The sequence below is a fragment of the Antrostomus carolinensis genome, unplaced genomic scaffold, assembly GCF_000700745.2.
Source record: "Antrostomus carolinensis isolate BGI_N321 unplaced genomic scaffold, ASM70074v2 scaffold21204, whole genome shotgun sequence".
In the NCBI taxonomy this organism is placed as follows: domain Eukaryota; kingdom Metazoa; phylum Chordata; class Aves; order Caprimulgiformes; family Caprimulgidae; genus Antrostomus; species Antrostomus carolinensis.
Window position 1 is genome coordinate 20,812 of NW_010313117.1, and position 13,315 is coordinate 34,126.

General features: G+C 44.6%; 1 protein-coding gene across 1 annotated transcript in view; it reads right to left on the reverse strand.

Moving 5' to 3' along the window:
* Nucleotides 1-390: 390 nt before the first annotated feature.
* Nucleotides 391-13,315, reverse strand: part of LOC104524389 (glycerophosphodiester phosphodiesterase domain-containing protein 5) — a gene marked incomplete at its 5' end in the record, with an annotated part of 14,280 nt that continues 1,355 nt past the window's right edge. The window contains 11 exons of the mRNA XM_010167251.1: nt 391-422; nt 1,264-1,346; nt 2,917-2,999; nt 4,162-4,309; nt 5,599-5,756; nt 6,573-6,797; nt 7,368-7,518; nt 8,402-8,484; nt 8,844-8,989; nt 10,361-10,454; nt 12,925-13,023. Of these exons, the coding sequence (XP_010165553.1) occupies nt 391-422; nt 1,264-1,346; nt 2,917-2,999; nt 4,162-4,309; nt 5,599-5,756; nt 6,573-6,797; nt 7,368-7,518; nt 8,402-8,484; nt 8,844-8,989; nt 10,361-10,454; nt 12,925-13,023 (1,302 nt within the window). The remainder of the gene's footprint in view (nt 423-1,263; nt 1,347-2,916; nt 3,000-4,161; nt 4,310-5,598; nt 5,757-6,572; nt 6,798-7,367; nt 7,519-8,401; nt 8,485-8,843; nt 8,990-10,360; nt 10,455-12,924; nt 13,024-13,315) is intronic.

Genomic DNA, 13,315 nt, shown 5'->3' on the forward strand with positions numbered 1-13,315 from the left:
GGAAACAGAGGGCTTACGCACAGCAGAAGGGATTTCAGGATGATTGTCCTGTGGGATACCAGTGGTCTCAGAAATGGTGGCTCCCACGTGGTTGCTGCATGTCGTCATGGTGGACAGCTTCTTCATGGCTGCAACTCCATCTGTGCTGCCCTACACCCCAGGGATCCCTGCCAGGCACGGGATTGAGAGAAAAACTGTAGGAGAGGAAGCTCGATGCTCATCTCTAGCAGGGTCATGGAGGCAAACAGCTCCTTCTCAACGGGAGGATCCAAGCCCTCCAGCTGGTCCCCTTGGCAGGTTGGTGTTCACATTGCAGGAAGGGGCAGCAGGGGAGGGTCTGCTTTCCAGTCCTCATTGAGATGGCAGGTCCATGTCCCCTCCCTGCCCATGTCAGGCCATGACAGCAGGCATGTTGCTGAGCTCTGGAAAAGGGGACACAGAGTGAGCTACCAAAATATCTGCAGTTGTTTTGCCAGCCATCATGAGCAAATAGAACCTGGCTAAAAAAAAAAAATGTGTGCAGCCCAGGTTGGGTCATTTTGTCTGGATGCCAGCTCCATGGGTGCAGAAACCTGGTGCATGGGAGGGTCCCCAGCCAATCCCACCCTGGCTTGCAGACCCAAGAGTGCTCAGCACTTCTGGGCTCTCTTTTCACAGCATCACAGAGTAATGCATATTGGAGAGGAGGTCTGGAGGTCTCTGTTCCATCCTCTGCTTGAAGCAGAGCCAGTTAGATCAGGCTGCTCAGGGCTTTGAACATCTCTGAGGGTGGACATTCCCTACCTGTCTGGGCTCCTGTTCCAGTATCTGACCACCTTCATGGAGAAGATTTATTTTTTTCTCTTTATATCTAGTCAAAATTTCCAAGGTTGCAGCTTGTGCTGCTGTCACTGCACATCCAAGAAACATCTGGCTCCATCTTCTTTACACCCTCCCATTAGATAGGTGCAGACAGTGACAGGATGCCCAATGATCTTCTCTCCCACTGTGCAAACCCAGATTTCAAATGCCCTGTCCTTCTGCTTAGTGGCCCCACTGAGTGCTGGGGAGCCTGAACTGGACCCAGTGCCTAGACATGACCTTACCAGTGCTGAACAGAGGGGAGAGATCACTACCACCTTCACCTGAGACTGAGCCAACCCAGGATGCAGCCACCCTTCACAGCATGGGTACCCATCACCAACCCATCCATCAGGACTGCGGTGTCCCCATGGAGACAGCCCTGAGCAGGATGCAGCTCCTGGCTCTCCTTTCCCTGCTCACCTGTCCTGAACTTGTTGTAGGAGCTGATTTCCAACATCGGGCCACCGTCATGGGCACAGCAGGAGAAACTCCGCTCTCGCCACCTGCATGAGGCAAAGCACCTGGGTCAGGCCACCACTTGCTGTTGTTCCCCTTGCAGCTCCCTGGTGCCCTGGACACTCTTTTTCTTCTTTTTTCAGGCAGGATTTCCCCAGGTCCTTACCAAGAAGGGACTCTAGTGTATGACTGATGTCTAAGCATCCACACTTCATATGTGCAACACCATTTTGAAGGTAACTTTGCGACTAGGACCTAATTTAAGAGCTCAAAAGCCCCACAGATCTTTGCAGCTGCTGGTTCCTAATCAGCCAGGGAAATATAAAATTGTGATTTTGGTGTGTTCATAAACCTGACAAACAAGACCATGTATGGCTTTCAGGTTCTGTTGATGACCCTTCACTCCCAGCAAGTCTGGGAATGTCCTTGCTGCAATGCCAGCCCAGAATAAGTTGTTATTTGGCTGGATGAGAAACATCTGCAGTACCTTGGTAAATACACATGCAATGTGAACACAAGACAGACATGGGAAGGTCTGATGGTGGTGGTGATGTGTTGCAGGGGTGATTGTGAACCACCCTGCAACCTGTGGCCTTGAAAGCGAGGTGAAAGCTGCTGAAGTAGGACCTGAGGAGAGCAAGGCAGGGTGAGAGGGGAAGGAAGGGAAGGAGCCACTATGCCTTGGGAAGGGAAAAGCCTGGATGCCCAGCGAATATGTCTGTACAGCTGCTAGTCCATCACCTGGCTGTGCTGCTACTAATTCATTTCTCCATCATCCCAGCACAAAATTAGAGCTGCCACCCTGTCCTGTGCCCAAGTAAGTCATGATTACAAGCAATCCAGACTGCTCACCCAGGAGCCTCCCAAATTCCCTCTTGCTGCCAGCACCCCTGCAGAAAACACCCCTGAGCTGGCTGGTCTGGTTCTTCCACCCACCCACAGCTGGTCAGCTGAAGAGCTGAGCCCAGCACCTCCTGCTTTCCTTGGGCACCACTGGGATAAGAGTACAGACAAGTTCCTCATCCAACCATGCCAGAGCAGAGCATCCAGTAGCCCAACCCTGGTTCCTAAGCAGCTGGAGTGAGCCTGTCCTGTGAAGCCCAGATTTCCCAGCTATTAAACAGAGACAATGTCTTTGACAGGATGGGAGGAAACCAAATGTGGTGTCCATGACACACTCAGACATTTTCATCTGGGAGGATGGATTTCCTCAGGGGCTTTGGCACATGCAGACAGAGAGACACAAGGTGCTCAAATATTAATGTTGAGAGCTCTCCTCCTACGTCAGTCCAATGCAACAGGGTCTAAATAGTAATAATTCTTTTCTCAATCAGCTTCAATAACTGGTTTATGTTGCTACCATAAATCCACCAGTTCTCCACTGTGTACTGAGGGTAGACAATGTCTGAGCTGCCAAAATGGAAAGGGAAAATGAGAGCCAGGAGGAGAAGCAGAGAGGTTTTTGAAGACTTTCAGGGCTTTCTTCAAGTTCCTGAAGGAAAAGGTAATGTTCTCAAGAGTAGTTTTAACCCTTCAGATCACCTGAAACCATCCCTCCTTCCCTCCACCTGATGCAAAAGATCAGGTTAGCATGGCCATCAACAACTTGGTAGTTACCAGTGCAGAGCGAAGATGAGTGAGATGAGGAGCACAGAGGTCAGATCTGTCAGGATCCACATGATGTTATACTGCTGTGGAGTCTGGAAGAGAACAACAGAGGATGTGTCCACCACTGAGGACCCTGAGATATACAAAAAAGTTGCTTGAGCTCTTTCTTGCTGCTCAAATATGGCCATTCAGCTGCCTGCTTTGCATATGCTGTAACATCCATCAAGTGTTTAAAGCATTTGGTGGCATTTCAAAGTGGCCACTCACCAGTGGGTGTTGGTGTCAAATCATCATCTTTCATAAAAACAGGTTTATTGTGTGGACAAGAAGATTGTACCACATCACAGTGAATACAACAGGGACCTCTTTTTTGTACAGGCAGGCCCTGTAGTTCTCTCTGCTTCCCTCCAACATTAACATCAACTGGTGACATCTCATTTTCTCTGGCAAAATTGTCCTTTAGTGGACACCACAGAGGGTCTGGGATGTCTCCAGCTTTAAATCTAAGAGCATCTGAAAATTTATCCTTAGACTGGACCTCCACCCACCCTCAGAATGGACTGAAACACTGCAGTTGTTTGGATGGGAGCATCATAAAATCTACTTCAAGAGTGTGAAGCCAGTTAAAGTGGTAACCTTTAGGGTGCAGGGACTCTGGTAGGACCAGTCACCCAGGTGCTTCTTAGCTCCACAGATTGTTCAAGGTAAAATAGGGAATATATAAATTATGTGGAAAAAAAATTAAAATAAAAATAAATTTCTTCCTTGCCAGGAAGGGAAAAAAATTCTTCCCAGGCAGGAAGGATTATTTCTATGGTGGTTTCCCTGGGGCTTGTGAAACAAGATTAAGTTTGAGAAGGGCAGTGGGAAGCCCTGGAAAATGAGGAACCTCTGACATCAATAAGGTGCTTCAAAAGCTTAGAAATGGAAATCCTCATGCATCAGTTTGTGCCCTCAAAGGACCTTCCTTTTTCCTCACACAAGTCTCAATATGACATCTTTTCCCTCATCTCAAGTCCTAAGTTGCAAATCCTAACAAGCAGGGTGCTTCTGTCTGAACCAAGATAAAAGAGTAGAAGGGTACAGTGATACTTGGAGTGGCTCAGAGGTTCCAGAAAAGCCAGGTTTCAACTCAGGTCCTTTTCATGCAAAGGGTCCTTTATCCATGCATGAACTGGCCCACGGTCTCCAAAGATAACCATAAACATCCCAACCCAACTTCCTACCCCTGGGAAGGGGAGGATTTCCACTTACCATGAGGAAGAGTGGCTGGCTGAGATTCTTCAGCGTGTGGACGGCATTGGTGGTCACAGAGTGTGCCCCAGAGCACCACGCCAAGGAGAAAAGCCATGGCTCATTGACCACATAGAGGTTGGTGGTGATGTTTGCCTCAGCATATTTCCTTTAAAAGACCAAAAGACTTCTTTAAGCAAGGAGGTTAGTATTTCCTTTGGCCTGAATCAGGAGAGACAACAATTTTCTGTAGCAAAGACTTGTTTTAGGACCTAGATAAGGAATAGAACGGAAAGACAACCAGCCAATAGTTAATAATTGGGTCAATGGTCAGTGTGTCAATGCAGAATAGCTGATCTGCTGGAAGAAAATGCAGTTAAAACATTCAGAAGGTCAAAACTTTGCTTACTCTTCTGCCATATGAATCAATCTAATGATGCATTTGTAATCTCCCAATAGTGTGTTCAAAGCCACCTTGAACCTGGCTACTCATGTTTATTATGTTTGCTGCATCAACTCATCATTTTTCAAGTTCTTATAAGATATTGAAACTTAATATGAAGTAAGGTCAGACTCTACATAGTGCTGAAGGAATGTATTATCAATATCAGCATTTGGAAATTAATCTAGGACCTATCCAGAGTTTACCTAAATGGATCTACCTCGGATTTTACATCCTGTAAAAATTATCATTGAGAAAACATAAACATTACTGTCATCCAAAGGATTAAACTTCTTTTTTCTTTTTCATTTTTTTTTAAAAACCCCCCTGTATTTCAATGTTTTTATGCACTGGAAAGAGGAAAAAAATACTATTTACAAAAGGAGAGCTGGACAAGTAAGACCATTTTTCTTTTTTTTTACTTTTTTTTCATATGAGAGAACCATTTTGGAAATTCCTGTCACAAATGTGGAGTCTTCTATGGGAGAGAAGACATCTTCAGTGCCTCAGAAGCAACAGAGTACTGGTAGTAACAGAGAAAAGAAATGAAGTCTCCAAAACACCAGCTACAAGAGGGTGATGGTCTCATTACAGCATTATGCACTCACACTGATGTTCATGGATGAGCCACGGGAAGTTAAATAGATGGTCTTTCTCCATGATTCAGTGTTGGTGGGACTGAGGATGATATGAATAGAAAGACAAGACAGGAGACAGCTGTGTTATTCTACCCAGAAGATTCTCAGATCATGGTCAAGTAAATATGGACTTGGAGGCAGCAGGGGTGTAATTACATATGCCACCTCTTGGCCACACAGAGGGTTGACAGTAGGAGTGACCTACAGTCCTTCACTCCCAAAATGGGACAGGGATGGCCACTTGATCTAAAGGAGTTCATCCCAAAATGCTGTAAATCCTGGAGCTGATCACTAGAGGGAGACATTGCCACATGCATGAGGCAAACATAGTCCAGATGTAGTCCACCGACTGTACTTGGGGCTGAAACTGCAACCTACCGGATATCTTCACTGGACATTTCAGTGTAGGCCAGATTGAGTTTGACAATATTGTCCATCAATAAGTCTTCAACTGGGGCTTTACTACCCACTGTCTGCTGAAACCCGGGAGCAACAGACTGAACAAAAGACCTCATGTCGTTCTCCAGCCATAAGACCTGCAGGCAACAAGAGGACCCAGTGAATTCACGGTGCACTTATTAATATGCCCTGCCCTTCACACAAACCCAGTAAAGATAACATCTTGAGGGGCTTAAAGCAGCCTGTGAAGTGATGTATTTCTTTCAATGATCAAAGAATATTTAGATGCAGGGTTAAAACTGGCAAGTCACTTTCATCAAGAAGTAAGTATTCACTGTTCCTTCCTTATCAACTTGAAATCAGTGAGTACGTTTCACACAGTCCAACAAAAGATGTGGTGTTTGAAATGAATGAAAAGACAGCTTTGGGTTATGGGAAAGGCAACAGAAAATACTCTGTTCTCCCATTCTCCCAGCATGGGAGAAGAGATCTTCAGCAGACACAGAGTCGTGTAACTCCCCAGACATCAACGGATACATAACCTGATCTACATGATTTAGCATCCAACTCAAGCAAGGCATTGCCTGGGGATGGAGGAAGGCAGTGAAGGCTCCCAGCTCCATGTACTTCAACTTAAGCCAGGAATTTCTATGCAATATATAAAATAAGCAAGGGTGGCAGGGAGTAGGCTGCCAATGATGAAAGGATGTAATTTGGGGGTTCAGGCATCAGCTGGTACACACAACGGTTCATTTCCCTGAGCTGCTATAGTGTTACACCATTTTGTACCTGCTGACGAACCAGTAGTAGGAATATACTCCAAACAATGCTTCTTAAAACAAGTGAAATGCGAGGGGTTGGACTTTATGTAGGTGAAATCATGTAGGGTATGACCACAAAGTCCCAAATCAGAGAGCAAGAAGAAGGGATACAAAAGAGTGAGGCCACCCTACCAGATGGGGTCTAATCCCTGACTCGTTGAGGATGACTTCCAGGGTTCTGTTGATCCACGAGTTCCTGTAAGGATGTTTCTCTGGAGGGCGGTAGAGATCAAATATCACAAGTTTATTCTGACTGTCTGCGAGGCGCAAGAAATTACTTAGTTTGTAAATTGACTGATTCATTGCCTGGTTTTGATCTGCCCTTGACAGTGAACCCATGAATGAAAATGGTTTGTCCTAGAAATAAACAGATATTAAAAGAAAAAGGAAATCAATCAAGCAGTCACCTCTGGGAGTCAGCTGCATGCAAAAAACTCACATTTCTAACAGGGAAAAAGTTTGATATCAGCACTCAGCAGTTGAGGATATTTTATTTTGCTTAGCTTCTCTACCTGAGAAACAAGAGAAATTAATCCAGGCTGGGACAATGCTGCTGCTAGGACCTAAATCGTGTAGTTCACAACTAGCTCTGGTGTACTCCTCAGTCTCACCGTGAGTATTACACATAGTGCCTTGTATGAGTAGCTCTTCTTCCTCTAGACCATGTGTTCTACTGCTGCCATGATAAAGTGCCACAAGAACACCCACCAACCAACTGTTATAGATCTCCTAAGCCTAAAGGCCAACTGGACAAAGCAAAGAGACCTTGACTGAAGAATTTCTACTGACTACTTTGAGTTTTGGCTCAACCAGTAGCTCCTCTCCTAACATTCATCCTACTAAGCAGCAGCCATCTACATCCTGTAGAAGAGACACTGGATGTGTCTCTTCTACATCCAGCTGTTGATAGTCCTTTATGGTGCTTACCTTAAGGAACCATGTTCCAGCATTCAACTCCTGCAGGGTATCCCAGGAGAATAACGCAGCATTTTGAACAGTGTCATTGGGGTAGACCTCCTTGATGTTAGTTGTTCTCCTCAAGGTACTGTCATGCATGAGGAAAGGAACCCCATCATAGCTGTTGGAGAGCAAGAGTTCATTGGGGTGCAGGTTCATTTATGGCATGAGCAGATTCATGACAGGTCAGAAGAATGTGTGGGCCACCGTGAATGCAGCAGTACAGCCTCCCTCAGCACAGAGGGTGGGGTAGGAAAGAAAGCTGAGGCTCAAGACACCAGATTATTTCCATCTTAAATACTGCTGAGGGACCTTGGAGAAGTCATGCCTGTCTGTGCCTCAGTTTCCTCAGGGGCAAAGTGGAGATGGTGGAATTTATGCCTGCCAGCCTGCCATGCCCCCCCAGAATGGATAGTAACTTAGGGTTGATTATCTCTTTTTGCTGACATCAAAGTGTTTCTCTGGGTTTCAAAGGAGTGAATTCTAAATGGACAGTGATAGAAAGGCAAAATTTTCTCTCACAGAAATGTTGACATTAGTAGAAGATCTAAGCGTTAATATTTTTCTCATTCAGTGCCTGGAAACTGCTCATCCTGCACATCTTAGCAATTCATGGCAATGGGTCCCCCAAACAAAGGCAATTAAAGATCTAATAAGTAGGACAATGATGTTACAAGTCTGAACCCAATTTTCTGTTGGTTTGTAGGCTTGATACACTGTGATTCCACTGTGCCCTGGAAGACAGCCCAGGGTAGGGATTTGTCTTTATACTTTGCAAATCATTTAAAATATACTGTAGAAATACTGATTGTTAAATCAATAGCTTCACCTTATTGACTTGCCTGAGAACAACCATGCCCTACAGCCCCTATCATCACGTGCCAACTGAGGGACTCTGTCCCAGCCATCAGTTAAAATCTAATGGCCTGGAGTTGTACGTCTCTAAAGACAATTCATAGAAGAAGAAGTGTATATTCTCTGAGATGTAATGTTTTTCTCCTTACCTAATGGTGACATCTGTTTCAAGACCATCCCCACCATGTTCAATTGTCTTCTGAAATGACATCTCAGTGTTTTCTGGTGCCAGCTGAAAAAAAAAAAAAAAACATATGAGTAGAACATTTTCAAACACACTCTGGAGGACTCCAAGTACCTTCTGTCTCTTTGTAACACCTTTGGTTTTTACAAAGGGAACATTATTATCTTCTTAAAGTCGACTGCTTGTTTTCTTCCACTTTAGCCACTAAACTCATCTTGTCCCTCAGGAACAGTGTTATCCTTGTTAGCAAACCCATGCAGTGATGCCTTTGGCATGCAGTTCCAAACAGAAATGTCTCTCCTTCCACCCTCCACAGATTTAATGGGAAAAAAAAAAAATAATAATTACAATGAAGATAGCAAGACACAGGATGAAGAAATGATGTAAAATAACTTCTCTAGACCTACCATTGGTGCTCCACGGTGTCCGATGAGGGCTGGCTTTGGTCCAAGTGTCCCCATCTCTCTGATGCAAGGAGAGTACATCCCCAGAGGTATCAAGAAAAGAAAGAGAAGGATAGCCAGGTATGGACCAACAATTATCACCTGAACAACTGAAAGAATTTGAAGGAGGAAGGCTAGAGTTAATCCATGTGGTAGTGTACGGGTTTGCCTTGCAGCTTGACTTTTAATACAGCCCTCCAGCTAAGTAGCTGTTGGGCTTTGTCCCATTCTTTTTTCCATCCCTTCTTCCCCTAATTTTCACTTTCTCTCCAAACAATTCAACCCAGAAAAACAAACTGGTCAAAGCAAGGACATGGGCTGTCTATCAAAGAGGAAGAGGAGGAACTTTTCTCCTTCAACTACGTTACAGCCCCTTAGGGTGAATACTTCTCTGGTTCATTCAGATTGCTGTCAGTGACCTTCCATGTGTGAGCTACAGAATCCTACACTCTGACTGCACAGGTATTGCATCTCAGAAACTTGCCAACTCATTACCTACAGTCTCCTCTGGAGTCTGTTGACACATTGCTCAGGAGCCTTCACCTCAGGGAACAAAACAGTTCCTCTGAGAAATGAGGACCTATGCACCAACACCTCTTCCTTGGGTACAACCACCCCTCTGCACATTGTGCCAGTGGCTCTGAAGGAAATTTGGTTTACACCAAGCTGATGTATTGAGCTGAGAGTACATTATGCATGATGGACCATAATGTCTAAGGTCCCAGTATATTCCCCCCAAGCTGTAGTTCAATAAGAAAAATCCTGGGCAGGGAAAAAAAATGCTTTCACCAGCCCTTTCCATCTGTGATTTTTATTCCAAATCAATATCTGCAGATGGGTGTCACACAGATAATTTTGGCTACATGGAGAAGCTAGGTCAGAGAAAAAAATCCAGTCCCAGAGTCAGGCTCTTCTGCAGTTGTTCCTAGCATCTAACCTTGTCCTTACACTACTTGGTCATACTTCTTGGAGGTGGACAGGAACTTCCCATGATTTAAACACTAGGAACTGATCAAAAAGCTTTTGCTCTTATCTCAGTTGGCTTCTCCTAAGGTGCACTAGTATGGAGTTGTTTGACTGAACTAGAGATGCCTTCTGAGACAGCAAAGCTGAGGATAGTAAGCAAAGGTCAGCCAAAAGAGCTGTCACTGGCTGCTTTGTCCCACAGAGGGCTGACCAAATTTCCATGCATGGCTCAGAACATGGGTACTTCTGCTAATCTCTTCCATCTCAAGGCAGGCCACTGCCTTGGTGTAGGCCTAAATTGTGCAAGGGAGCATGCAAACCAGTACTGCACTGGACAGTTACATGACAGTGCACAGCCCAAGCTCCAGCTCTGCTGATTTCCCTGGGATAAGAGAATTTAAAAGTCTCCTCCAGTTGGAGTACAGGTGTGGGAGGAAAGGGCTCCTGCACATGTGTGTCCCCACACTGATATATGTCTTTTGTCATACAGGGAGGAGGAAGAAGAGCTACTGTACCTTTCTTATCTGCTCTGATGGCATGAAGAGCCACGGGCCAGGACAGGAGGACCATAATGGTTATTGCCCCTATGTGGAGATAGGGAGCTGTGATCTGGTAAAGAGAGAAAAGGATTTTAATCAAAGGATAAAGTGTGGAGACAGATGGAAACAAACCTCAAAATGGCTATAGCCTTCCACCTGGATGGGTTCCTGCTGCAGATATCAGCAGTTCAAGCTCTCTCCCACACTTCTGTTGGATCCATCAAACACCTCTGGAGCAGGAGGAGAGATATGACAGATACCCAAGCTGAGGAGTGTTCCTCACTATGCTACACAACTCTCCTTTCTCCTAAGTCAGCTGAAGGGGACACGGCTGTCCTCGTCCATGAGGACACGATTGCCATTACTGCTATTCCATAATCTGTGAGCGTCTCCCAGGGAGTAGCCAGTTTAATCCAATCTAACCCAATCTAACCCAATTCAATCCCATCCAGGGATTGAAGGGGACACAGCTGTCCTCGTCCATGAGGACACGATTGCCACTACTACTATTCCATAATCTGTGAGCATCTTCCAGGGAGTAGCCAGTTTAATCCAATCTAACCCAATTCAATCCATCCAGGTAACAGTCATCTCCAGATCAAACTGCAGCTAAATCATTAAACTGAAGTCAACAAACTTGAGTCATAAAATGTGGTATTTACACCTGTATGGAACTGACTATTGTGGTATAAGAGAAGTTAATCTGGTACATATCTGATCATGGACTTCATTAGGCTCATATACATCCTGCAGTACCTAGTTTTACATATTATCAATATATTCCAGAAAAATTATTAATTTTCACTTATTTCAAACCATTTAATTCACTTGCATTAGGGTTAATTGCTTTTTTTTTTACTTTTAATTCAATGTGTAGATATTTTTCTTCCTTTACTAGCACAAACCAATATATTCATTTAATGCTTATGATCTATTAGATAATAACTATTGCTGGACAGATACAGTAATTGGAGTTGATTTCTTTCATCCTAAATATTAAAGAAGACTATCAGAAGATAAGAATCACTTCTGTGCTTATTATGAATGCATGAGTGGAGCTGGAAACCAAGCAGAAATAGTTTGTCACTTGTGCAGTCACCGGATGGATGTTGGTATGAGGCACTTTTCATTAAATTAGGCAAAATCTGTCAATGAAACCAGTCCATCATTTCCTTGTGCTCATCAAGAGCCCTGTGGTTTCTGTTCCAGCTAGAACTGAGAGTTAGTAAGGTGTGTGATAGGAAAAAAAAAAGCTGTCCAGATGCCAGCCTTTCCTATTGCTTAGTCCATGCCTGATTCTCTAAGACAGAAGGGTTGAAGAAAGCAGCAGTCATTGAGAGATGTTATTGCATGTGATACTGTCTGCTCTGGACACTTGATACCAACACCTTTCGATCAGAAGCAGGATTTAGTTGCGTAAACAGAAGTGCCATCTGAGATGTCCAGGATATTTGAGATAGCTTTGCAGGGCTGATGGACATGAGACAGGATCTACAAGATATTCATATCCTTTGGGAACAGTAGCAGGAGGCCATGTGAAGCATCTCAGAGGGCTTGAACACCCCAAATAAACTGCACCTATGGGGAACCCAAAGGCTCTTATGTCTCCTTCTCCTCATGCACCTCCCATGGAGTCTGTAAGAGGGAGGAGAAGCTGATGGTTTCTCATTAGCTTTGCCAGTGCATAGCCCAATGGTTACCAAACTCTGTAGAGCATGAATGTACAATTAACCATGTACACTACAAACACCACATCTGTGATTCCTCTTCCAGACCATATGCATTGCTTTCCCAACATTCACAAGCAGTAAGTCACATGGGGGAGAGGTGCTAGAGAACATCTGTAAGGCAGCTGTGTAGTCAAAGGCTACACACTTCTTCCTTCCCAATACTTGTGGGGACCTGGATGGTTGGACACTAAACAGCACTGGGCAGCTCTTGCCTCCGTCTTCAGATCTGGTAAGAGTTGAGGAGGTCAGACCACGCACTCTGACCTCTTGCATCCAGCATATTGTCCTACCTGACACCAGCATTCCCTACCTGCTCCCAAAAACTCAGTGCAGTTCTGCCCTCAGGAGATGAACCTCTTCTGAGTCACAGAAGATTGAAATTGTACTAAAGCTAAAGCCACTGAACTGCTAGGAGCTGATATGGGGCAAGGGTCTTATTCCACCAACCTACCAGACAAAGGGGTCTGATTTACCTGCCCTGGGCACCTACAAATTAAGAGTACACCTTCAATATTTTTGCAAAAAAACCACAAAACCAAACCAAAAACCAAAACCAAAACCAAAACAGGGATGTGAACAACCAAACTGAGACGTGCTACATCAGATAGCTTGAAACACAACCTCAGGTCTTGGCTTCCTTTCTCCCAACAGGAAATATTAAGTCATAATAAAAGTTTACTTAAAACCATGTACCCTGACAGGAAAATCCATGTGAAAAACACCCACCATACAGAATATTTTCTACCAATCACCACAAAATATTCCTCTAATCCAGTTGTTCTTTCAAACAGATGTCCCAGACCCTCTTACCTGGAATGACAGGCGAACAGTTTTCCATTGATCTCCCCAGAGTACTGATAATATGAAGAGAGATGTGACAGAGAAGCCCAGGACAAGAAAAGTCCCAATCTGGGAAGACAAAGGAGACATAAATCAGCTTCAGAATTTCTGCACAGGGTGTGCCATCCATTTGACTCACAGGTTTATTTGGACCTGGTGAATTTAGGATACATGAGCTTGACTATGCCTGTTCAGAGACAGAGATCCAATGGGACTAAAACCAGACCAACAGTGCTATCAATTGGCTTTTCTGTACAGCAAGGTTGATCTTAAGAGTTGGGTACCCAATTGAGTCAGCCCTCAGGGCTCCTTCTATAACTATTGGAGAAAGAGAGGAATTTCCAGAGGTGATCCATTCCTG